At 45.0% G+C, this 27,343-nt stretch overlaps 1 protein-coding gene across 1 annotated transcript in view; it reads right to left on the bottom strand.

Moving 5' to 3' along the window:
- LOC119176882 (neural cell adhesion molecule 2) overlaps positions 1 to 27,343 on the bottom strand; it is a 407,687-nt gene that overhangs the window by 107,487 nt on the left and 272,857 nt on the right. The window contains exon 2 of the mRNA XM_037428224.2: positions 24,422 to 24,757. Coding sequence (XP_037284121.2) covers positions 24,422 to 24,757 — 336 coding nt within the window. The remainder of the gene's footprint in view (positions 1 to 24,421; positions 24,758 to 27,343) is intronic.

The raw sequence follows: 27,343 nt of genomic DNA on the forward strand, positions 1-27,343 counted from the left end.
GACACCAATCTCTAAATTAAGGCAGCGTCAATTCGGCCACTTGGACACAACAGCTTTGTCTTGTTTGTATTTATTTATTTCTCTTTGGTACACGCACCTACCGTTCACACGCAAAGGAGCGTGATCACTTTTAAGTTCATAAAAAGGTGTAGTTGTGACATTATGCGTAATACCGAGCAGCATATGACAACTATACCATGAAAACGCTTTTACTGTGTTCCAGCAATGTGTATAATTTGTTGTGCCTCGGTCTCCCAGGACAGCGTTAGTCGGCTTTCCGGGCGTGTCAAAATTTTGTCGTAGTGTTATTGTTACGCCGTGGAGGCCAGACATTGTAACGGTTCAGCTCCACAATCTAGCGCTCTTAAGTTCAGCTCAATCACGCAGGTTTTCTTCGTAACGGTCCACTGCTATCTGCAAACCTGTTCTCTCGAACTCGAGTTCGCTGAAATTCCCTCTTTCGAAGAATTGTAGTGCACAATGTTCCTTGTGACTATGAACTTTTATCACTGATTGTGCAATGCCTTTCGGAGCTTTGACATTACGAGTCATTTGAATGAAGTATGCGAAACACATAGATCAGAACAAGTGTCTTTTGGGAGTAATTTATGACTTACCACTAAACTGTGCAACACGAACGCCCTGTAAAGAGATCACAGCTGCTGTGTGAGAGTTAATGTGAAATGTTTATAAAGAAAATACAAGTAAAATACCAGCAGGCATGAGTATGACCTTAAGTAGTGAATGTGCCTGTGTTTCGCTTCATATGACATCACATCACCCATATTTTTTCGGTTCTGAATTGTCTTGCAGATCATGAGTAGACTGTAACAAGTATATTATCACGTTTAAAATAGTTTTCACTCTTCATTACCCCTTCAGCTGCATATCTTTAGAATTCACGTGAAGTTTCTGGAAGCAAGTACGTTCCAAGCACTTGCTCTGCGTGGCACCCAAGCCAAATTTAGGCAGAGTTTATAAATATTTGTCGATGCATTTCATGACGACGCTACCAAATGCTAGTTGCAAACTGTTGCATAGAATATTTCAAAAACATTTTTGTGTTATGGTTAATTAGCGAGATGAGTGAGCTAACTTCTTTAGCTACGAAGCTAGGCAGAAAAATTTAGGGAGAAAGCTGTACGTCAGTTTGCAAAACGTCCAGTTGTAGAGTTTATAACTTTCTGTCTTCTAAGCAACAATGTTTTTATGCTGTAAGCTCATTCCCGCAAAACATGAAGAAATATGTCCCATGACAGAAGCCTGCGTGTGTGCCGTAATTGCAGTACTGGTGCTTAAGTGCCATCCTTGCATTTTGCGCCGATACATGCGCGTGCACACCATCGTTCCTGATTGTGAACAAATTTTGCAAAACAACTTTGAAGCAAAAGAAACTTCAAGCTAATCACGTCTGCTAGTTCATGGTCCAGAACAGGGTAACTAAGTCTGGTCCGACACTTAGTCCGTACCGCATATACAGGGTATCCCATGGCCCCGCCACGGCGGTCTAGTGGCTAAGGTACTCGGCTGCTGACCCGCAGGTCGCGGGATCAAATCCCGGCTGCGGCGGCTGCGTTTTCGATGAAGGCGGAAATGTTGTAGGCCCGTCTACTCACATTTGGGTGCACGTAAAGAACCTCAGGTGGTCGAAATTTCCGGAGCCCTTCACTACGGCATCTCTCATAGTCACATGGTGGTTTTGCGACAAACCCCCCAAATCAATCAGGGTGTGCCATGTTACTTGAGCCAGAGTTTAAGGTTATGCCGGCACATGAAATTACGAGGCGAAAAAATGCATGTTGCTCACCGTTGCCTGGAGTTAGTCGCAATATTTTTGCGTTGTCAAATATTCATTAAATACATCTGTTTTATTAACTAACTTTTTAACAGATAAAGATGGATAAAAAGTTTCAATGAGAGAGTTTTAGATCGGTTTGCAAAACATCCGACTAGATAGTTTTGAACTTTATATCTGTCAGGTATTAGTGTTCTGCTAATTACAAATACTCACGAAATACAAAAAATACCACGTGACAAACCCACTCGAACGCCAGTGGGCACAATGATTCTAGTGCTCCCTAACGTTCTGCGTACGAACGACCATACGATTTGCCCCGTTGTGCTTTCTTGGCAGAGCCGCAACGATGGTAGTGGCTTTACGATGAACATGTTTTTCTATCGGCCACAAAAACGATAACCGTTGACTGCTTATTGGCGTCATGAACCAGTGCGAGGGAAGCGTGTCGTTCGTACGCGAAACGTTAGGGTGCACTAGAATCATCGTGCGCACTGACGCGTGAGCAGGTTTGTCACGTGTCATTTTTTGTATTTCGCGGGCATTTGTAATTAGCAGAAAAACACTAATACTTAACAGATATATGGTTCAAAACTATCTATTCGGATGTTTTGCAAACCTATCTACAACATTCTCATTGAAATTTTTCATCCATATTCGTGCCTTCAAAGGTTAGCTATTAAAAAGATCAAATTGAACAGTATTTGACAACACAAAAAATATTGTGGATAACTCCAAGCAACGCTGAACAACATGCATTTGGTCGCATCGTGATTGCGTGTGCCGGCATATTTTTAAACTCTGGCCAAAGTTACCTGGGACACCCTGTATACCATCATCATCATTTGCTTCTGTCGTGCACTACTTGGAGCCTTGATTATGCACCGGAATGATGCGAAGCCAGTACTTCTGCCAGGCGCAATATCGGTCGCATGCAAAAAACTGTGTCACGCTCATTTTGCGACGAGCGGCCGGAAAAGCGAAGTGATGTCGTACAACGGAACAAGTATAAAATATTTAGAGGGGGCTCATCATCGCGCACGGCGGCCATGCGAGCACCTCGGGGCGAATGAATGAGCACTGCGCGCGGAAGAAAGGAACGGGACAAAAAACAAATAGCGGGCAGGAACAAAAGGCCCGTCGCGAAGGCGCTCGGGCGGTGAACTGTGCGCAGCGGGCGGTCCTATAGATTGAAACTAGCGAGAAGGTGGCAGAGAGAGTGAAATGCGCATGGCCCGACGAGGGCGCACGTCTAAATTATATTTAGGGCCTCCCCGAGCTGGCTGATCCGGACACGCGGGCGCACGAGCAGCGGCGGAGACAAAACACACGGTCGGCCCCAGTCACTCCCAGGGAGAGAGCGACAGCGGCGGTGGGCCGAGCGAACTCTTTGGAGCGCGACATACATCCACCTGGACGAATTTACTATGAGCTCCGGGTCCTCCCCGCGCCGCCACGCTCTTCCTCGCCGTGGAGAACGTAATAAAGCGTCACCGCGCCTGGGACCATTCGAGCCGTTTCCGCCATGAGCAAAAGTCCTAATTGAGGTGTTCGTCTCTGTCAGGGGGTGCGAGCACTGAGCTCAGAGCGGGCGCCTCGCGTGACGCCCACCCCTGCACTCCAGCGCCCTCCTGGCAGCGGCCACATGTCATACGCGCGCCGCCACCTGGCCAACCGGAACGACAGGTGACGCGTCTCTATCACCCCGCAATGGGCGCTCGATGGGGACACAGCTGATGTCACTTTGTCCCCGCTTTTGCCCATGCGACCTTTCCCACTTTTACTTTATCCTCTCATCCCATTCTGCTTTCGAATTTCTTGCGCCTCTTTTGCCGCCATCCTTCTTCCTGCAGGTTTGGCTCATCCACTTCCATTTTTCTTTCCACGGCTATTACGAGGACACGCTGGCGGTGGCGGCTCGTCGCTACTTCCTTGCTCTTCTGCGGTACTCCCACCCTCTGACGAACGTTTCTTATTGCCTTTCTGTGGTCATATAAACTCGCAAGGTTTGTGGCTTATCCCCGTATTTTATGACTCTCCTTATCGACGTAAAAAGACGTCATCTAAATGAACCTTCCTGTCCCCTCTTCCCGTTCTTCGGCCAACCCAATCTTTCTCTCGTCGTCAGCGTTTTGTCTGACTTCAGCCTATGTCTCGTCGATGCCGTGTTCATGGCGCTATTGTGTGCAGCGGACCTTTATGTCGTCTCTGTGTGGGCTTTCACCAGTGCGTTTTCGCTGAACCTTGAGCTGAAATTCTTACTGAAACTTCCAATAAGCTAGCCTCAAACAATATTGCTATGTTGGCTGGACCAATACAAGTCAAACCAATAAACCTCCTTCATTCCTATTTATTTTTTAACTACAAGAGACATTGAACAATTAGACGCTTAGCCAGCTGAAAACGTTTCAGAATATTTTCTATGCAGCCCTCATTGCCCGCAGTACCAGGTTAGACAATGACATTTAGTCTAATTGAGGAGCGCTAGCATATAGTACCTTGAGAAGTTGTTCATCCTTGCAGGAAGAAAAACGTAAATCAATGGCAAACAGTGAAAGCGGGGACGACGCAAATAGCTATCTACTAATATCACTGACTGGCCACATTCAAATTTATGCTTCCTCAGCGTATACTGACATGATCTCATAGATAACAAGGGTTTTGCTGTATACGACGAAATTTACTTAGCGAACTTATGAAAGTGCAACAGTGATATTCCGAATCGTGTTCTAATTTAGGAAGACGCGAAATCATTGCCGGCAACGAAAAGGGTGAATGGCATATTATTTCGTGTCGCGAAAGACGAATGGGAGAAGAGATTCACAATGGTGGACACAGCTAGAAAGAGAGCGAAAAAAAGCTAAAGGAAACTGCGAGCGCGGAGGACGGAGTAGATGGCGCAAGTCATATGCGGCGGCTGAAAAGAAAGACCAAAGAGCGAGAGAGCTGTGAAAGAGTCTCTGGAAGCAGCTCGGGAATTTACGATCCCACCAAGCGTGAAAAGCTCACTCGCAGAGACGTTCGCCATGGGAGGTCTATTTATTGGAGACATTATGCCGGCTGAAAGTAAAAGAGCCGATATCTATGGCACGTGCTCCTCAGGGTACACGTGCAAACAGCCGATGCCACTAGGAAAGTGAAAAAGTGCCTACATTTGTGCTACAGGCGCGGACGCGATCCATTCCTCATACTATTCCAGAGTCCCCGTTTTTATTTTTGTTTTTTAAAGGGCAGAAAGATGTGACTGAACCTTTCATTGTTTGCGTCATACACGAACAGCGGCAACACATTGAACTTGCACCTTGTTTTTTTGAATGTGGCATTAACAATCAGATTACAACGAATGCCTGAACAAGGTGCCATTTCTCGCATAAGTTCCCTGAGTGTGTTTTGTTTTCAGCAGCAATGTGATGAAAGCAGGGTCCCCACCTACTATACAAATCGATTCCACGTCAAGGTAAGAATATTTTGCCACTGCTAAAGTTACAATAACTTTGCTAATTGACACAGCCTCGTTAATAAACATCTGAGTAACAAACTTGATGACGTCTTATTTCTAGTTGGATAAATGGTCAAACTTGATTTAGAGTCCTTCCCGAAAGTTGCCTGTATACATTGAAGCATTCATCATCGATTCAGAACCCCCATATCAAAACCGAATATTTTGGGCATGCAGGAAAGGTGGCCGCTGTATTACGTTATACCGCAATTCCTCGTGATGACAACTCGTAGTTCCGTAACGCTAAGATGCTTTACACAGCAATTGAAATTCAGAGTGAAAGCTATCTTGTGGCTGCCACGAGCGGCGATGGGCACGTAAGAACACAAGAAAACGTTGAGCGTGCATGGTCTTTTTGATGAAAAGCCAAGTGGTGGTTCTGAATTTTTTTACAGTTGTTACTTAAAGCCTTGTAATCGCATGGCTTCCGGGACATCTCAGAAATGACAATCTCTTGACGCATACTTAGAAAAACGGGAAGATTTCAAAAGGCAGCCAAGGCCCAACATGAAATGTTGATGATAACACTCTGGCACGGTTTCAGTCCCAATCACAAGAGAGTGTGCTGTAAAACTGAAGACCCGGCTTGTGTAACCTATGCTACGTTGCTACGCTTAGAGGTTTCAGCAATTTGGCATATATTAACAGCTTTTCTTTTAGTTTGCGGAATGCTGGTTGCATTAACGATCTCAATCAGTCAACACAGAGAAAATGTTGAGTCACCACAAAGAAAGTAAGATTGCCATTAATACAGGTAGTGCATGTTGTCGTACCTACACATTAGCGTGCAGTTTTCTAAGTAGTGGTGTCATGTCCATCCAACAGCATGCTGAAGTTACACGCCCACTTGTGCACAAGTTGCCCTAGCGTCCCAAAGGCAAGGTCTTCTGCGCGTATGAAAGTATGTGCAATGCCCGATGAGCAGTCTGAAATGCCAATGTTCCAAGTTTTTTACTTCATATAATGGGTATTAGAAGGCAGTTTTAGCAATTTAGAGAGATACAGAGCTCTATTGAGGAACAATAGATCTAAGCTTACGCTTGATTTATAGCCTAGTACTGCACTCGGAAAGGATACCTTCGCCATTGCACTAATGCTGCGTAACCATGTATTCGAAATAACTTTCACCCGCCTATTCCAATTATTTTTAAGGATCTGCATCAACATGCGATAATGTTTGAGTAAAAAGCTTTCACGTAAAGGCCAGGCCATTTTGTCGAATAATTTATATTTTTCTTGCTCTTTTACGGGACACACAAAAGCGAAAAAAAAGAAAACGTGGGGATGGGGATTGAGGAAGGATAACTCATGTATCTCACCTTGTTTGCTTCCCTGTAGTTAGGGACAGGGAAGAAGGTTAAAAATTTTTTAAAACGAAATAGAGAATGGAGACAAGTGATCCTCACGCACATGAAATTGCAATCGGTGCAAAAATGTAATGAATTGGTCAAGAACCAGATTTACGAAACTGCTCGTTCGTAAGTGCTGTTTTCCATTTGTCAGACACCTTCAGTAATACAAAGATCGCCGTTGGGTTGGAATTCACCCTTACAAAACATTTTATCTTGAGAATATTATACTGACTATAAACCTAGATCAATCTTCATGAAAACGGCTTTTCACATTCTGCACGAATGCGGTCCACTCCATCATGGATCATGAACCAGTCTTTTCTTTTGCTTTGATTATAATTACATGGGCATTCTCGGTGAGTTTTTTGCCGTTGGCACCACCAGTAGATTTCTGAAAAGGAAAAAAAATATTTCAGATGAAAACTTCCGTAGTGTTTGACGGGGCTTTGGAACGGGTGACCCCGGGCTACATGGACGTACGTCGCGAGGCGTCAACCGAGTCGGCCACGGAGAGCATTTTTCTTCAGCTTGTTAACGACGGAATATTTATATACCCTATTTACCGTTGGTAGTATACAAGTCACTCAGGGCTTTAGCTACTCATTATCACCCACTGGATGGCGCAAAAGGCAAGGACGAGCTTCGAAGGCCATCACCCCGCTCATCTTTCTCCGCTGTTGAGCTGGACGCCTCCAGACTTTCAGTATTTTAACCTACAGGAAGTGGTCAATCATGCTTGCGTGCAAACTTCATGAGGGGCTTCAATACAGTGCTCATAGCTTTTTTTCTGTTGTATTTTCATCACAAGGTTGGCGTTGTAGCCTTACACTACACGAAGGCCATTTCGTTCGCTGTAGTGTCTGCTTAAGGAATGAGCTGCCAGCCTATCTTCGTATGACACTGCAATTTTTTTGCAATTTATTTCATCGCTTTCCTTCTGCGGTTAAATTTGCACTTTTTTTCTTCCTCTCCTCATGTGCTATGCAAGTTGATGTGCTTAAAGCAGCACGTAATGTATTTCTTTTTTTTTCTCAAAATAAGCTACCATATGTGAGGGTATGTTATATTGATTTATATGTGACGTTTTACGTCCCTAAACCACCATGTGAATATGAGAGATGCCGTAGTGGTGGACTCTGGAAATTTTGACTACCTGGGTTTCTTTAACATGCAACCAAGTTTGAGCACGCCGGTCTATACAGCATTTATTTTTCATCAAAAATGCAGTCTTCGTGACCGCTATTTGATAGGTATGTTATACGGTCATGTTTCTGTGAATAATGGTGCATAAGACATTGTACATCACTTCAATGACGAAACAGCAGCAGCATCTGAATTCTTCTCTCAACCCCAAACAACACCATTGGTTGCAGAACAACAAGATAAATCAGGCAGTTTCCAAAGGCTCTGTGAAGGTTCATGGGAGTTCAATGCAGACTGTGTGTGTTCTGACCATTTATAACTTTATAATTAAATGAGGCAAATGAGGCAAACAGAGCTTACCAATCGGAATATAATGTGGTTGGACATTTCCAGGTCAAAAAGGTCTCCTTATCACAAGTATTGAGTAGCAAATTTTTCTATTTTAAAGGTGTTTACTTACTCATCCATGACAATGAAAATGGGCATAATTAATATATGTGTGATTTAGATTCTTGAAGTTCTAGGCTAGTTTGCGCCGTCGTAAAGGAATCAATTACCCAAATACCAACCACGATCGACCAACCGACCGACCGACCAACCAACTATCTAACGCTTTCTTGAAAGTGAAAGGCTTACATGCTTCATGAGTCAAAAATCCCACGTAGTTGGCCTAAATAAGAATGCTAAAAGGAAATTGGTGCACACACACACACACACACACACACACACACACACACACACACACACACACACACACACACACACACACGCGCGCGCGCGCGCGCACGCACGCACCCACATACCCACACACTCTCGCTCACTCTCACTCACTCACGGACTCTATCGCCTCCCCAATCGCTAGCCTGCCTGCTATAGCAGTTGGAGAGCTAAACTGTGCCGCAGAAGAAGTTAGAGGGCAAATGCCCTTCTGCTCTTACCTTTATGCATGTATACTTCGAATTCTCCCTCCCGGCCAACGCTGCTTTTTCGCTCACAACAAAAGACGCCACCAAAGCTGACACCGCCGACGACATCAGAATTTCTGGGAAGCTCACTTTTTAACGCTAGCACGTTAAAAGCTAAATAATAAGAGACCGCGACCATCGCACGTAATCGGGCTCCACAAAATAAGACCGTAACGTGGCTGGAGGCGCACGAGCCAGGAGATGAAGGGAACTCTATCGTACTTGGGAATGCAGGCGCTGCCACTCCTCTTGGGCTTCTCACCTAAATATGACATGACGGGACATTTAGTGCAAACTAGCACACGGACGAGAAAGATGGGAACGACACGTGCCTTCATGTCATAACAAGGGTGAATATCTCTCCTTGAGAGTAAATAAAGCAGCGGTGACGTCCAATGACGGAATCGTGACATCGTAAGTAGTCAAATGTGATACGTCATGATGACGCATCAGTAACGTCATGATTGATGTTACATCATAACGTGCAATAGGTGATATACTTATAGGTAGCCCTGTGCTCTGGCGAAGCATGTACGGGGCTATGTTTAAAGGGAGTGCCAAGCTAGTGCCGCATTTTTGCTGAGACGTACTCCTTCAATGCTTTATGTGCAGAGTTCAGGCCACGAAACGTTATGAAAATAATGACAGCCGGGATGTGTTCATGTTGCATTCCAATAACTGTTTGACGTCCAGGTTTATGCCTGAAAGAAACCAAATGCAGGCCATTGTGAGAAAAACTTCATATCTTCCACTTTTAAGGTTGCTTTCATTAAAAGCTCGTTTTTGGAATTAGTTTTTTCTGAAATATGTTGAGGCGGGGGAGGGTTGGGGCACTGCGAATAAACTTTGATGCCCCTGAAAGAGAACTGTGCGCGCCTAAGACAAAATGATAATGATTATTTAGCGCAGAAGCAACATAATAACGGGGAAAAAAGGGACACAACGTACACAAACAAGGCTGAACGTCCACCCTTGTGAAGGAATAATGTGATATCGTCACCTGGTAAAAGGTTGACTCCTACCAGAAGTAGTGCAATATTAGGTAAAGTGCGAAGTTCTGACGACAAGGCGAGGAGGACGTTATCGTCTGTGAATGCCAAAGCAATTCAGTGAGCGTCTTCTCAGAGCACTAGAGTTCGCATGTGCGTTGCCTGAAGAGGCTGTGAATTTGTCCATTATGTTCGCCTTCTTTTTATTTTTCAAGGAGTTGCACACTTTTTAGGTGTAACATTATGAAACTATCTGTTATTATTATTATTATTATTATTATTATTATTATTATTATTATTATTATTATTATTATTATTATTATTATTATTATTATTATTATTATTATTATTATTATTATTATTATTATTATTATCGTCGTCGTTGTTTTAGTGCACGGTGACTTTGCCATGGCATGCCACCAAATGATGTTCAACAAGACCTCATATTGCCCTGTCAATAAACATACATAGGAATGTGATTAGCGCGCTTTACAATTGAACTATTGTCATTATATCTATTTAGCTACGTTACTGACACATAACTGGCCGTCCTATATGTCCTTTTTCTTCGTTCATTCCAGTGTACCGAAGAGAATAGCTTACTCGCTCACGTTCATCCATTATAGAGGTCTCACTTCTCTCCCAATGGCATGCGCACTTGCGTAACGTAATTACTACGCGCGCTTTTCACCGAATACTGACTACCCTCTTGAGACGCACTTCCTGTCGCGCAATGGTATTGTGTGATTTGAAGATGTACTCATGGTGTGGTGGTAGTGGTGCTGAGTATAGCGTTTCTCCACTGTCTGAGCTGACTGTTACGATTCGCGATCATCGCCCGACAAACTTCTATTGCAATGAGTCCTGCAGTGACAAACATTCGGTTAGATACATTTCGCAATCGTGTTGACAGTTTAAATATCGGTCCCATTTTTTGCGTAGAAAGTGATCCAACCATAGGTCGTGCCATAGCAAACGAAGACGGCCTCTCAAGGCTGTACGAAATCTTCTCAACATCTGTATCTCGTGTTCCTGTGTAAACGTTGTGCGCTTCTTACCAATATGGATTCATACCAAGTGGCCCGATATAATTGTTTATCATTTCGTCGACTGCGAACTGATAACCGCTTGTGAACAGTGATTATTATGCTTGTGCAATTTTGTGTGGGCTTCTGATTTTCTTGTATCTTTTGTGAGAGTTGTAGAGAGAAGTGGAGATCTACGAGTTTACTACGTTAGTATCTTGACATTTCATTTTAGGCATCTGTAAATTTTGTTTCTTTTATACCAGCAATTTCGGTGAGCCAACCCTATAATTGTATAATGCTGCTTCGTTTCTTTTTCTCATATTCGCCGACAAATAAGCAGAGCAATATCATTTGGTACTTGTGATTCAGGTCAGTCTAACCAAAATTTTTCGATGAAGATTGTGGTTTCCGCCAAGTGTCTTAGCTAAAAATTGTCGGGCAGATGGGTCCTTATCTGGAGCTTGCACGTTGCAAGCAAGGCCAGGAGAACACACGTGCATTACCCATGCGCGTAAAAGCGGCAGCGTCGAACAATGTCACAGGGGGCGAGAAATTGATTGATATGTGGGGTTTAACGTCCCAAAACCACCATATGATTATGAGAGACGCCTTAGTGGAGGGCTCCGGAAATTTCGACCACCTGGGGTTCTTTAACGTGCACCCAAATCTGAGCACACGGGCCTACAGCATTTCCGCCTCCATCGGAAATGCAGCCACCGCAGCCGGGATTCGATCCCGCGACCTGCGGGTCAGCAGCTTGTGGTCTAGTACCTTAGTCACTAGACCACCGCGGCGGGACCAGGGGGCGAGAAAGTGGCGAGCCGATAAGAATGGGTGTGAAACAAGCCAATGCTACCTAGATAATATTTTTCTAGGTAGCATTGAATGAGCCCACGAGCTTTTTGGGTGGCATAGTGATAGGATGCGGTGACGGTCGTGCTATGCACGGTGGTTTTCCTCCGTGAGTGCTGCACAACAGATGCCACATTGGTTTGGGACGTTCGCTACTGCTGGCCTTCTACTGCGAGTTGCGTGCGAGTTGGTGCCCTTTCCTCTCGTTACGTTTCACGCTTGCTTTCCTGCTTTCGTGCTTCGCACTTTATGTTAGGTTGACCTCCAGTTGACGCGGATCGTTTGTTCTCGGATATTGGTCGTCTTGTATGCATTTGTGCCGTGCTAGGCTGGTCTGGAAAGCTCGTTGATTTCTTTTCAGTCGTGAATTAAAAGCGGTTCTTGTTCCCAGTGGAGCTGGCTCGTGTCATGCGACTTGTGGCTCACTAACCTCGCCCCCCTCCCCTGAGTGGATGTGCGGTCCTGCAAAATATAAAATTGGGTGAGTTGTCATGCCACCATCACTTCAATGGGATTACATTGGCGTCATTTCTTCTTGGTCATGACGTACACATCGTCATCGTACCCTTACCATGCGCGTTGCCACCGCTCCGCCGGACTGTCTACCAGCCAGAGCATGTCGGTGACATGTACTACAGCTATCACGAAATTGTCATTGGTCTCATCACTACGCATACTCCGGATTCAGTATTACATGAAGCAAGAGCTCCAATTACGCTGTCAATGGAGGTTTCACTAGTGGCCAGTGGTTTCACAAAGCATAAACTGCTTCTAAAAATTTAAATTGGTACTCGCAATGTTTACTGGCCCATTGGAATCAATAACGCTTTGGTAGGGTAAACTACAAAATGGGGACAGATCTCAAGCCTTTTTTTTGGGGGGGGGGGGGAGGGGGCACAGGGAGGAGGCATCTCTAGGGGTAATCATCAGTTGAAACATAACAATGGAACTAAATCTTTATATGTCGCAGTCGGTGTCCACCTTTAAATCATTCGGGAGATCAGTATCAATATGTTCCTTGAATGCAGACCCCAGCACCTCTTAACAAATGATCCGTACGTGAGATATATATTATAGTTATTTTAAATGCGAGCGTTAGCTGACGTTTTGTTCCAACGCCACCCGCCCTCTCCCCTTTTACTTCAATATTCTTCACTGTCCCGGCGCTTGCATGCAGGGCTTAGTTTCGAGACGGAGACCCGCTCTGAGCTGCGTTTGAGAAGCCTGACATAAAGGGTACGTGTCGGAACTTCATGTCGCAACCCTCTTTACGGTTGGACGTCAAGAGTAAAGTTTAAATCATTGCACATTTTAAATTCCTCAGAAGAGGTGGAAACAAATCAGATTTTCGGAAGCTCGCAATGAGCATGAATGTTCATAAAATGTGAAAAAAAGAAATACAATGAATTTTCGGCCAACCGGAAAAATTTTCTGGGAAATACGTACAGGCTTTTCTTGATTGTTTTATTCTGGGAACAGATCGCTCACAATTTTTCTCCTTCAGAAAAAGTTAAGGCGGTAAAGTACTTGTAATTAGTCTTGAACAGATGGTGTTCACTTGAACAGTTGAACCGAGATTAAGGTAAATCACCGATGTTTGAATTTTACTGCATGGTGAGGATTTGAAGGTATCGTCAAAAGAATAATTCCTGTTAGATCGTTGCTCACAAATTAGTTGTTGGTGTGAGCAGTGTCAGCGTTACTTTTAAAATTGTTTCACTTTCAGAGGATGAAATTCGCGGAAACTGTATAGTGCACCAAAGTGCAAAGGGAGGTATAGGCAGGCAAAGCGAAAGAGAAGCTATAAGCCATGGCTATATGCAAGTACTATAAAATGGTAAGGAAGCATGGCCGTGTACCAATGCCTGTAGATCACGGTGTGTATATGAAATTTACGCCGCTATAGGCCCATCTATCCTTCCGCACGCAAGTGAACATTGATGACACAGCAAGCACTGTTAGGCTTCTGGAACAATAAGGCCATGGGGAGACGTGACGTGGAAAAACTACGACTGTTACTAAAGCGGACATTTGGACAAAGTGAGTAGACTTACACGGAACGATAAGTATGGCTCGTGACTTCGCAGCGTTGCACGAGATTCGGGTACAGCGGAGAATGGGAAGCAAAAGAAAATGTGTCAACACCAGAATGAGCGTTCTTCCTACGCATCGGATCCTCCAAGGCGTCGAGAGGCATTAATAAAAGTCGGTGATATCGCTCACAGCGTCCAGTAATATACCCTAACAAACAGCGAAATATCAGCAGACATACGCTCTCGCTTTTCCGCCCAGATCGATATGTGTCTGCTATGGCCATTAATCTAGCACCCGCGACATCGGTGTCAGCTCACTGCCTCGGCCGTTCTTTTGGTGGCGCAGGTCCCTGAAGGGCCCAGACATGGCCATCGATAGGTGCCAAGATGCTCCTTGCCGTCGCTGCACGGCGAGTTTGAGCGATATTATTTTTTTATTCGTGAGTGATACAAGTGCGACACAGGACGTCTCATTGAGGAAGCGGCAGAAGATACCCGATAATAGCAGTCTTGAATACAATATCAGAAAACGACAAAGTGTTCCTATCATCCATGCAGGTCCTCTTCGTTGTGCAGCTCTTAACTATAAGCAGCACGCGCCGAATGTGAGGGTTGATTTGGGCGGAGTTATTTCTAACCTCGCTGTTTTTCTTCTTTCAATGCTCCTCCTCCTCCTCCGAAAGTTTGTCATATAGGAATGGGGCAGATTAGAGAGAGGCAGAGAGCTACCGCATGAGCGTAGGGTGGATGGCAAATAGGAAAAGTCGAGTGACAATGGCGTTCGCACAGGTTTGGAGTTAAACTAGCCGACGAAAATAGCAAAGAAATAAACAAGCACTCTGTATATACCGATGCATCGCGTCAAGTGTCACTGGACAATCGCCGTGTGTCGCACGTAAGATGTGGCGGTCACGCAAGAGCGTGCTTAATGCCACCGGCAGCGTACGCTCGTGTCGAGTCAGAATTGCTGCCAATTCGCGGTCGCACCCATGGCGCCAACGAACACAGAGCTGCCGCCCAAGAATAAGAGAGAGGGAGAGAGAGACGAAAAAAAATTGTCGCTTCGCGTGCACCGTGACCATATTTTTATTGTTTCTGATTCCAGGCCCGCTTCACTTCGTCTTCTTGCGGGCGCGCCAAAAATCGAAACACAGGTTCGTTAAACATAAATGTTGCTAGATTTATGCACCGCCCTCGTGATTCACGCGAACCTTCTTTTTCATCATGCGTGTCCTCCTTGCGATACATGTTGCCCCCTTTTGTCGGAACAGGACTGCGAAATAAGGAAAAACAGCAATGTGAGGGGGGAGAAAGAGATTTCGAGTGGGGTATAGATAGAACAGTGGTTCAAAGGGGGTGCGGGGGGGGGCGAACAAATTGATTTGCCTCACGTTCGATCACAAATGGAAGGCTTGGAGGGATGAGTCACACATTCAAACTGTCCTTCTCCCCCAATTCGTGGCAGAGTACCCGATTAGAAAGCAAAGGCAGGACACGCGAAGAAAGAAAAACAAACTGTATGAACAGACAAGAGCGACAGCGGGGGCGAACGCGCAGACACGCCCATACTTTGTTTATCTTGCTCTAGCGTCCTGCCATCACATCGAGCGTTGTTCTTTGTTGGCATGTTTAATTCCTTATTTTCTTTGTGACTTTGCCCGTCGCCTTCACGGAATCGCAAGGGTGCTTTCACCCGTCACCATCTGGCGTAAAACAGAAATGACTCACGAGAGGATGAAAGAGCAATGTATAGACACTGCCTGGAACCGAAACATTAGAAATTGCACCTTATCTTTATTTTTATTACTTTTTCCTGGCAAGTAGGAGGACGGTTGCGAAAGCTAGCAAGGAAGGAGAAAGCATCAGGCAAAAATTTCATCCTCCTAATGGGCTTCGTCCGTTAGACATGTTCGCTCTTTGCCTGAACATACAGTGGAATCAGTGATCGAATTCAATAGTTCTACTGAGCACAACGTAGTTGTTTGCAATACTGTGGCAAAGGAAAGCTGAATGTAAAAGCAGCAGAGAGGCAATTATTCCTTTTTTTTTTGAGCGTCAATACGGGCTAGCATGAGTTTCATAAGTTTGCATATATAACCGAAAATTTTCCATACAGCTTGCGGAGCCATTTTTGAAACAAATTGCACGTTCCTCATTGAGAGGTACTTCATATTCACGTGCGCACAATTATGATGTAGCGTTTCCATTCAGTTGCCATTCACGTCGAGGACCTGTTTGGAGTCGAAGAAGAAGAAGCACAGAACATCGCTGCAGAAGTATACATACTGAAATGTGGTCTTGTGCGGAATAAAAGCTCAAAAAACGACTTCAATTAGCGCGCAAGCTACAAATAAGCTCACACGAGGGATCACTACTGAGACCAGCGCTGTAGCAATCTATACTTCAGACACTTTTGCATTCGACATATTAGCCAAGCCACCTGGGGTAGCTAAATGAATCTTTGTTTTATTATTTTCTTATGTTGTGACGGGAAATAATAAGGTCATGAAGCGCTCGCTGTACTCGTACCTACTCAACTGCTTTCGTGTGTATGCACCTAACACAGCCCTGTTCGCCTAGTAAAAATACAGAACGGCAATTTTAGTGCCGCTCACAATGTCGACACCGACAGCCATCTGTTGACTGGTTTATAGGTTCATGAGTGATATCATAGGCCAATTTTTACGATGTATATATGACGTATTGCCATACGTGGACGCACCCGTATACAGCAAACGGTCTTACGTAAAAGCTGATCTCAAAAGCTGATGCCAGCCATTCGTAATAATGCCAAACATAAACATGAAGACAGCCCAGTAGTCGCGGACAGCATAAAAAAACAGCGGCTGGCTTCTTCACTGTCCCTATGTGGTTTAGCATAATCAAGCAATTAGAGCAGGGTGCCCTTCGTAAATGAGAAAATCATGCCGAAAGGTGGTTTACAAAGCAAATAAAAGAAACACACGCGAAATGCACTGACGGAACTTCTGCGCATTTCTTTGCGTTAGAGACATAAGCACTCTACTTTATTGCTGAAACAGACGTCCAAAGCATGGGGAAACGTACGGAGTGCACTGTCCTGCACAGAGGGTTCTTCTATCAGGGCACGAGCCGCCAGTGAAACTATTCTCTATCTTCCAAGCGCTTCTGATTTTTTAATGTTATTCCTAAAAATATAAATCGACAGTGGTGGTCCAAGTTAAAAGTCTGTATACGTATGATACCGGAGTCGGCCTTTTTTCAGGATAAGATCTAATGAAGTGTCAGGGTAAGTAAGAAATAGAAATAGAGCGAGTTCTCTTAAAGTTTGTAAGCAGACGAGATCACTGCGGCACCTGACGCAACAAATCTCAACCATCCACTTCTTTCTACGGGGCCTCCGAGATCAGCTCCGGTAATCCATTGAAGCCCAAGGTCGACTTAAGTAACGGGGCAGGGTACACAAGTACCGACGCGCGAGTACCGCTACTAGACTCCTAAGTCAAGGATTACGGTCATTGTTCGGTAGTTATATGAGCATCAATAAATAAATAAATATAGAAATACATATAGATAGTTCTACCTATCTAACAGATTTATCCAGCATCGACTTAGTCTTCAGCCAGTTTGATATTTCTCTTTGGCTTATAGACGTCAGACTTAAAGATTCACGTAGAACGACTGTACTTCACGCCTGTAGCTTCATCAGATAGTTTATCCTTCGCTCGCAACTCCACCGAAAGGCATCTCAGCAAGGCAATGCAGCTCTTAGCACTTTAGTTCCTAAGCGTAACGTACGGCCTCAGCGTCGGCCTCGTGCTTAGCGCAGTGAGCGGAAAAGCCGAGCCATGTGTTTCGCCGAGGGGCGTGTATATAGCGCCAGCGCCGCGCGCACGGCGCGTCTCTATCTGTCTCGGGCCGAGGCTCAATCTCGCCGATGCACGGACATGATCAAGGAAAAGGGGGTCGACCGAAAAGGTGCCGCCTGCGCTACTGCAAAGCTCGCAAGGCCGGCGGGTTGTGGCCTGGCGGGCCAAGTGCGTGTGTGCGGGGTCTTCGGCGCTCGTCGGCCATTTGTTGCGCGTCTAAACGAGGAATAATGGAGCGCTCCCTGGGTGACCACTCCGTCTCGTCCAATCTGCGGCCACGGGACAAGGATGGACGTTGCAACGCCTCGCGGGGAGAAGAGGCCCATTTGTTACGGCCCCGGAGCCCCGCCGAGGAGCCTCAGAGACTTGTCGACCGGTCAAGCAGCCATTGCACCGGACCCTGTGCCCTCGTGCTCGGACGCGCATTTTTCACCGGACAAGCCGGCCTATCTCTCGCGTTTCGCTGCGAGAACGAGTAAGGATCCCCGACGCTCTCGTAAGCGCGAGCCATGTTCACCCCTTTTCTCTCACGTGACCATAAACCGTGCAGTGTGTTGTCCTCCAGTCGGTAGGCTCTCCCTCGCTCCTAACCACTGCGACGCTCTCACGGAAGCGATGGTCTAATTAGGCTATACCACTGGATAAGCCGCACGTGGGCACGTTTACGTTGCTGGCTTGCCCCTGCATGCTTGTCGAGGGTTCCTGACATCATGCGTGCGTGCGCGAACATGCTTTTGGGGCAGCGCACGGTGAACCACTTTCCGTCTCCAACTTCTAACTATACTTGTTCACTATAGCGCTATATATATATATATATATATATATATATATATATATATATATATATATATATATTGCTACGTGCCTGTGCATGGAGTTGAAGAAGACAAAGCAGATAGACTGCCGCGAGCTAATCTGTGTGGCTGGCGCTGATTTTAGCCGGGTCTGGTTGTACACCATTGGAGTCTACTAAATGGCCAAGCACTGTGATTTGATGGCGTCCAAGGACATTTGGACGAGTTGAGCTGCAGGCCAGCGCGACGGAAGATTCCCAGGATGACTGAGGCGCTCTATATGAGTTTCAAATGCTGGTGAAAAGACGATGACGTCGTCCGAGTAGCACAAACTGGTGGACCATTCGAATCCTCTGAGCAGGCAGTCCATCATTCGTTCGAAGGTGGCTGGAGCGTTACGAAGGCTGAAGGGCATGACCTTGAACGGATATAGGCCATCGGGGGTAATGAATGCCGTCTTTTCACGGTCCATTTTATCTACCTCTATCTGCCAGTAGCCGGAACGAAGGTCTATAGAGGAAAAATAGTGGGACCCATAGAGGCAATCAAGCGCATCATGTATTCGTGGCAGAGGGTAGACGTTTTTTAGGGTAATTTTGTTTAGGTATCAATAATCCACGCAGAAACGCCATGCACCGTCTTTCTTGCGGACTAGCACTACAGGAGAAGCCCAAGGACTGCAGGATGGCTCAATAATGTCCTTGGCGAGCATATTCTCGACCTCACTTTGGATAATGTGACGCTCGGCTGACGACACCCGATATGGACGCCTTTGAATACGATGCTCATTACCAGTGTTTTATGCGGTGGCTCATACCGGTAGCGCGAGCCGACAACTCATTTTTCGCAGGTTCATGACGACCAGAGATGTTGCCAAAAAGCTCACGGATCTTTTCCTTGAAGCTGTCCCAGCTTGTTATGTCATGCTCGTGGTTGTCAAACCAAACACGAGGGGTTCCGTCCAGATAAAAGATGACGTTTGCGAGCATAAGAGTGGGATCCCACCTGTAAGTGGCGCTGACGCGTTCGTGGAGGCATAGCCACTGGTCGACGTCGGAACCCTCGCTGCCCGAGAACATGCCAGGGTCTTTGAGCGCGGGAAGCGCCACGAAAGTTGTTGTGGGTGCTGGGTTGACAGACCGGGCAGAAGGGCGGGCGATCGGAGAAGATGTAGCCAAGTCTTGAGTAGTCATGTTGTAAGCCGCGAAGGAGCGTCCGCTTCGGAGTTTCATGGCGAGGACGGGGATCGCAGAACTCCACCAAATATGTCACGAGAAGGAGACCGACTCGGAGGGGTAGTCACCGATGTATTTACAGCCGGTTAGGCAAGCAGTACCAGCCACACAGATTAACTCGCGCCAGTCTATCTGCTTTGTCTTCTTCAACTCTTTGCACTGGCACGTAGCAATATATATATATATATATATATATATATATATATAGGGTGTGTGTGTATTGTGTCATAGGTAACTTTTGCCAGAGTTTACAAATATGCCGGCACAAGCAATTACGACGCGACCAAATGCATGTTGCTCATTGTTGCCTGGAGTTAATCAGACTATTTTTTGTGTTCTCAAGTATTGCTCAATGAGATTCCTTTATTTATTTACTTTTGAAGGAATCAAGATGGAGGAAAAGTTTCAATGAAAAAGTTGTAGATCCTTTTCAAAAATGTTCGAATAGTTTGTTTTGAATTTTATATCTGTTAAGGATTAGTGTTTTCTGCTAACAACTAATGCCCGCAAAATACAGAAAAATACCACGTGACAAACCCACTCACGCGTCAGTGCACATGATGATTCTAGTGCTCCGTTACGTTCGGCGTACGAACGACACGCTTCCCTCGCAACGGTTCATGACAGCGATAAGCTGTCACAGCGGTTATCGTTTTTGTGGCTGATAGCAAAACGTGTTCATCGTAAAGCCACCAGCATCGTTGCGGCCCTGCCGAGACAGCACAATGGGGCAAATGCTATAGTCCGTAGTACGCGGAACTTCAGGGAGCACTAGAATCATTGTGCGCACTGGCGCATGAGCGAATTTGTCACGTGGTATTTTTTGTATTTCGTGGGCATTTGTAATTAGCAGAAAACACTAATACCTAACAAATATAAAGTTCAAAACTGCCTAATCAGACGTCTTGCAAACCAATTTACAACTTTCTCATTAAAATATTATGCGTCTTCGTTTCTTGAAAAGTTAGGTAATAAACGAATCTAATTCAACAATATTCGGGAACCCGGAAAACAGTCCGACTTACTTCAGGCAACGGTGAGCAACATGCATTTAGTCAAGTCAGAATTGCGTGTGTGGGCACACTTTTGAACTGGCTAAGTTTACCTGGGACAACCTGTATAGGCATATTGGTCCCTGCCACCCTATAATGCCAATGAGAGTTTGGGGCACAGCGCCCAAAAAACTGCTTCAATTTTTCCCTCAACACACAAAGAAACATCCTCTACGTAGTGCTCTGAATGTAATTGCACTTCAGCATTGAGACATAGAAAGCACGAAATGTGATCAACAACAACAACAACAACAGATGCACAATTACCTGAATAACCTAGTCATGGTTGTTTTTTTATTTTCAGCTAATAAAAAAGAAAAGACCTTTTTTGCATTTCTTTCATTATAAAAAATAATAGACCCTTGTTTGTAATTGAGAAAGTAAGAATGCTCTGTCTCTGCCTCTTTCAGCACTTTTTACCATATTATCGATGCAAGAGAACTAAGTCGCTCGGTCCAGCTTTTTTTTTTTTTTGCACCATCATTCATTCATTTGGCAAGCTCGATGGGCGTCTTCAAAACGCTCAAAATGCCTTCACGGAGCAAGTTTATGAGCAGCCTCGATAAGCTGAAGCATGACGGTACGCCATTACTCGGTGTTTTACGAATCTGTATTTAAAAATCAGCCCAAACTGTCAATGCTTGTAGAGGTAGGAGCCCTATAACGTGCATTTGTCGCGACATAGATCTGATTTACTCACCCAACGTTTAGTTTGACAACATGTGTACGAATCTTTTTTTTTACGTGTCCTAAACTTTGAGCGCTTCGTCTAATGAGCTGCATTCATTATGCAAGAGTGTTCTGAATGTGTGAAAAAGCCCGATCCTCTATTGGAGTTGGAATTTTATACCAGGTCATGTTGAATTACTTTTTCTGACAGTTTTGTCTGTGAACCACCTAATTAATTTCGAGTCTTTGCCTGCCCCTTCTGCAAACTGTAAAAAAAGCAGATCCCTTTTTTTGTAAATCATGGCGTGCCCGTGTGTGGCAAAAGCCAATACTAATTGCCGATGCGTGAAAAAAGCGGTGTTTCTTTTTAAGAGCTCCTAATATGAGAGCTCATTTGCAGTGATGATTAAATCTTCCCACGCCATACAGTCATTTAGCAAAAACCTAGCAAATCTATTCATTACCTTGCTTGAGCGCCAAACGCACTCCACTTATAGGTGAGAGGCATTAGTGGTAACAAGGGAACTTTATTTTTGGTGACAAGGGAACTTCATTCATACAAACATGAAGCGAACATACAATGGAACCAAGAAAAGCGTAGCGAAAATAAAACATTTTTACCTACTAACTGTTTCTTTCGTCGGGTGAAAAAAAAACTCGTATGAGAGAAAAAAAGTTGCATTTTCACACAGACAATTTTTTTAAATGTAGAATTCTCTAAGTACCGTAACGGGCATAGAAAGTATATAGCAGCGAACCATAGAAAACTTGAGAGCGTACAGTACACTGGCATTCAAAACATGTAATTACTTATTACCTGCCCTTGTTGCGAACATTCGATGTTGTAAAGAAGCACTTTGCGTGCATATTTTTTTCTTCGTATTTGCACATATTTTTCTGGTCTTCTACCATTGCTTACCACTGTTATCACCATCAATCATTTTTTTGTCATAAAAGAAAGAGAACAAGAAAAAAACGCACTTCAGACTCCCATTGAATGGGAATGTTATCAACATACGGCCAAAAGACATCGCAGGGCTTTTATATCGTAAGTACTGTCTGACGTTGGTTGGATGTCTTTACTTAATCGTATTTCAAAAATCTTGAGAGCACATATTCCTGGGAAGTGTTGTATACAAAAATACTACTTTATTTCGAGAAATCGAGGTCCATGAACTCCATCTTGCATTGGCTGGCATTCATCCAGAATAAGTTGAGCTTCGGTTTAGCACTGAGCTCTGCTGCAATAAACGAAGAGCAAGCAACATTTGTTATTGTGCATGCAATTGTGCTTTATTTCATTCATAGTATAGAGTGGGCGAACGACCACTTCCCAAGTAGTCGCACAAACGTGCATTTCGCCGGCCCTAAATCCTTCACCAGCGAGTTACGGCCCGTGCTGAGATGACGAGTGTTGGCCGTTAGGCCGTATAGTGCTTTTAGCGTACTCTTCCTCCTGAGGCACTCGCTTTTTGCACGCGCTCAACCTGGTTCTCTGCCTCTGCGCATGTCTTCCCCTGTGCATTTCATTTTTCACCGGCTGCGCGTTCTCGCCAAGAAACAAAGAGTCATGAAATGAAGCAACAAAGAGTCGTGCATAAAAAAACACGCGCACCGGATACTGCAGGGCACTCCGTACAGAGGAGCTTCGGAAGTGCGATTGCTCAGGCATAGAGAAATGATCTGAACAAAAGCAAGGCTACGCGCAAAATGGTCGAGCCGATTTCGCAAACCTTCTCATTCGTGATAAAAGTACAAGTCAGAATGCGAACGTAAACATGTTTACGCGCTATTTCTTGGGGCCGTTTGTGAAGCGCAATGGGTTGAGTTGAAGCCCCGCACCAAACCGACCGTGGTGGTATCGCAGCACTGCGAAACGTGTTTGGAACAAAAGAATCACTGGAACGCGAGGGTAGAATGGATCTAGGCAAGGTTAAGATGGTGGCAAGGGGGAAAAGAAGGAAGAAGAGGAATCGAACGAGAGTAGGTGGCCGTGTAGCGCTGGGTGGCAGTCCCTTTATTGTATTTCTTTGTTTTTTCCTCGGTGGCACTGCTCGAGCCATACTCGTCCCCCCTTGCTGCAACAGACAACTGTACCTCCTCCCTCGTCCCGGACACTGGCAACCGTCTCGCAAGGGTGCGTGCTATCCGAGGTCTGCTGGGTGGCTTTTTTTGAGATGCCGAAACTCGTCGTTGGAGCTACATTTTTTTTAATCGCACTGTATGATTTTCACGTGCCATGAAATCTAAGAAGTTTACTAGGGGTTATTGGCCTATGTATTCCTCAAAACGATGCATTACTTCACAACGATGAAAGTAAAGTGCACTTCACTATCAACGTTGTAGATGAAGGCAATATAGCACAGCTGCATTTATACTGCTACTTAGAAGAAAAAGTTAAAAAATGCTAAGAAAAAGCGGTTCCATTTGCATACTACGGATGCAGGGGTACAGTGGTTTCCCCACATTTCACTCTCCTGAATTGAAGCTTCCTCAAGATGTATGTACCTCGGCCAGTCGCGGGCGATCGCAGCAAGCACTCGCAATAGGATGGAATTACATGTACCGAGTGCCTCGGTTAACTTGAGTGCTCGTAATCATGTAATTTGTCTATTGAGTTCTGACAAAACCATAACAAAGAAGAAGCCATGCTCGTGTCCTCATCCACTGTTTAGCCTGAACTTTTCAACGATGGAAAGGGCGGAATGTCTGTCAAGCAAGCTCCTAAGTTTTTTTTCGAACAACAAACGGACTTAAGGGGATAGGAGGAGAAAAACTGAACGGATAATATTGCAATGAAAGTGAGAACTGCAAATGTGTCAAGAGAGACATTTGGTAAAATTACGTTTGATTTCATTGTTCGGATTTCACGCCGTAAAGCAACACCATGCGTGCGTTAAATGCACGTGTTAAATCTCAGCGGCTAAACAGCCGTTGAAAACGAGGTGTCCGCGCTATTGTTCATTACCCAGGGTGCCTCAGCTTTTCAGTCAATCGTAATGTGATTCTAACGATCGATAAGAAGTCAGGTCGTTGGGTTTAGCAGTATATGACGTAGTCAGCTTCATATAACCATTTCTTTTATTACTGCTTGCGGGTGAACTGAGGGATCTATCTGTATTCGCACTATAGTTTATTTATACATTAGGATGTGCAGACGAACTCACCGACGATGTGGAGTTCAACATCGTAGCTTCTGCGGCTGCCATGCTTGTACTCGACGTTGCAAACGTAGAGGCCATGGTCTTCGTAACGCAGCGCTGAGATTGACAGAAGTGCGGGCCTGCGCACGACCGAGAAATGGGCGCGTCCGCGCAATGGCTCAGCGACCGAATGGCGCGCCTGCATCAGGTTTCCGCGGCGTCCGGGAGGCGGGTCGAGTGTGTACAGCGCTGTGGTCGGGTCGTCGGCCCGGTGCCACCAGACTTTGACCGCCGGGTCCGAGCGCGGTCCCAGGTCGCAGGGAAGGTCAGCGGTCGCGCCCTCCGTCAGCAGCACCGTCACTGCAAGATCGAAAGCAAAAGCGTTAGCGTCGTGCTCCGTACTCCCAGCAGCGCCATCACTTACGCTCATGGTTAACTGCGCAACAAAGTATACGCTGGCCACTAGGGACCCGCCTACGCAACAAGCATGACAAAAAAGAAGCAACTCAGAAGCAAGTGTGAAGATAAATGGTCGTCCCGAAGAAGAATGGCATTATGTTATGAGAACAAGAGAAAATACATCTTGCGCAAAAAAAAAAAATCATGATAGGAGGAATTCACGCAAGAATACACGGAGCTTGTGAATAGATAATTGTGCATAATAAGCGAACACAACTAGTGCGAGAAATGTACGGCTTGGGTAAGCCGAACAGCTAGACTTTAATGTTGTGTAGAAAAGAAGGCTTTGTTATTTCGCGTGTTTACGAGAAAATATCATGCCACTGACAATTGAGGACAATATTATTTTCACACTTATATACGAGGTAGCCGGGAAAAGAGAATCATGAGAAGCTGTATTCACGTCGACAAAAGTGGAAACATTGTGGAGCTACAGTAACGTCGACATTGAATGAAAGAGAACTGAGGTAGATGGTCGGTGTTCATGTTAGATATACGGGGCGTGCCAACAGGGACAGAAGACGTTTGTGGTGTCTTGTCACATGAACATCTGTGTTTGCGGTGTCATGATTTATCTCCTGTGCCCATCTTTGCACACCTTGTCTCCTCAACATGTGAATAGACAATAGGTCTCTGTAGAATGGGTGAATTGATGTGTGACAAGTATACAAACGTGTACATCGAACATGCAACCTACTGCTTTCATATAAGTGCTCTGGTGGGCAGGAGAGGCGCTGTCATAGTGAAGAAGGCATCATCAAGTTTATGGTCGTCGCTATGTGCCCGATTCCCGCGTCATTCACATCGTAAATACCAATGTTTACACTTGATCATATTCAGCTACATAAAGTTTTATGATCGAGATCAAAAAAACGCATCGTAAAAAGTACAGTGAAACACCGCTATACTGAACACTTCCACGTACAAAATAGTCCATATAACGAAGCATGTCAGACGGCCTGGCTGAATTTTTTACCTTTCCTACTTATTGAGAACACCACTGCAACAAAAACCTCTACAGAGAATTTCCCTGTTTCACGAATCAATTCTTGGGCTCAATATCAATGAATGGTTTTTATACAACTTGCTCATTCACCCGCACAAATAACGCGAAACAAACGAATGAAATGAATCAACGGGGCAATAAAGTCATCCCACGATAACTCTTAATGAACAACAAGAAATGCGATATTCAAGTGGGCTGATCTCCAGCGTGGCCAAGCCTTGTCAAAAGGCAAGCACGCAGCAAGGCGCATATGAGTTTCAGTATCTGGCCTGACCTTGCGGGAGCGCATCTAGTTACACAGAAACAAGGTTACGAAAAGCCAAGAAGCGGCATCGGCATCTGACGCATTGCGATCTACAGTGCTCAGCTTGCATGTCTATAACGACGGAACACCGTGCGCGAAACAGCACCGGCCACATTTGCAGTCGCACATACGCCACATCTGAGCATGCGTGGTGCCACTGATGTACCTGCCTTGATATACTGATTCTTGTTCATTGCCGTGGATGCCACAACTGCTTTGGCCGTCGAAAGCGCTCTGAATGATTTATAGAACGAATAAAAAACAAGAAAAAAAAGAAGTAGAACCGTTGTCGCTGTGATATGATATCACGAAGCAAGAGTATTTCTTTTTTTGTTTTATTTCGGTTTTGTATGTTTACAGCTCTTCGACGGCCAAAGCAGTCATCGTGGCCACGGAGATGAAGAAGGTTGGAAACTGCAGGGCACACATCATTGGCGCCGTGCATGCTCAGATGTGGCGTATTTGCTACTGCAGATGGCGCTCGTGCTGTTCCGCGCGCAATGCTCCGTCGTTATAGACATACGAGTTGAGCACTGTAAGTGCGTCTTCTCACTACGTGACTCGCGCTGCCGCACGCCACGAAATCGATGTAATCAAGACGGGGCATCTTGAGTATAAGGTATACGGTGATTCAGTTTAAAAAAAAATGAACTTTTCTATCGCCAAGAGCCATTTCAACGTACTCTGGATAAACATTCTTATCTCTCAGTAAGTTTATCTGCTTCATTGGGGTCATTAAAGCGCGATGCATATAAGGAAGTTGCGTGCATTACGAAAAAAAAAATACTGTTCCGCGCACTTCCTTATAGAGGCGTTAAACTGCATCTAAAGTCCAACACCAAAATGCAAACGTAAAGAAACGAAACCGTTACTAAGTGCTTTAGCTATGTTTTATTTTCCCTGCTCACTGATGAGTACTTTGAGTCGTCTGTAAGTCTCTACTGGAAACGCTGAAAACGATTTGTCTTCTCTCACTGCAATTATGTTTCTTCTTCTTTTTGTTGTTTTCTTCTTCTTCTTCTTCTTCTTCTTCTTCTTCTTCTTCTTCTTCTTCTTCTTCTTCTTCTTCTTCTTCTTCTTCTTCTTCTTCTTCTTATTATTATTATTATTGTTGTTGTTGTTGTTGTTGTTGTTGTTGTTGTTACAGGTTTAGTTGCAGTAGTGCTTCCACAGCATT

Source organism: Rhipicephalus microplus, chromosome X (genome assembly GCF_043290135.1).
Source record: "Rhipicephalus microplus isolate Deutch F79 chromosome X, USDA_Rmic, whole genome shotgun sequence".
In the NCBI taxonomy this organism is placed as follows: domain Eukaryota; kingdom Metazoa; phylum Arthropoda; class Arachnida; order Ixodida; family Ixodidae; genus Rhipicephalus; species Rhipicephalus microplus.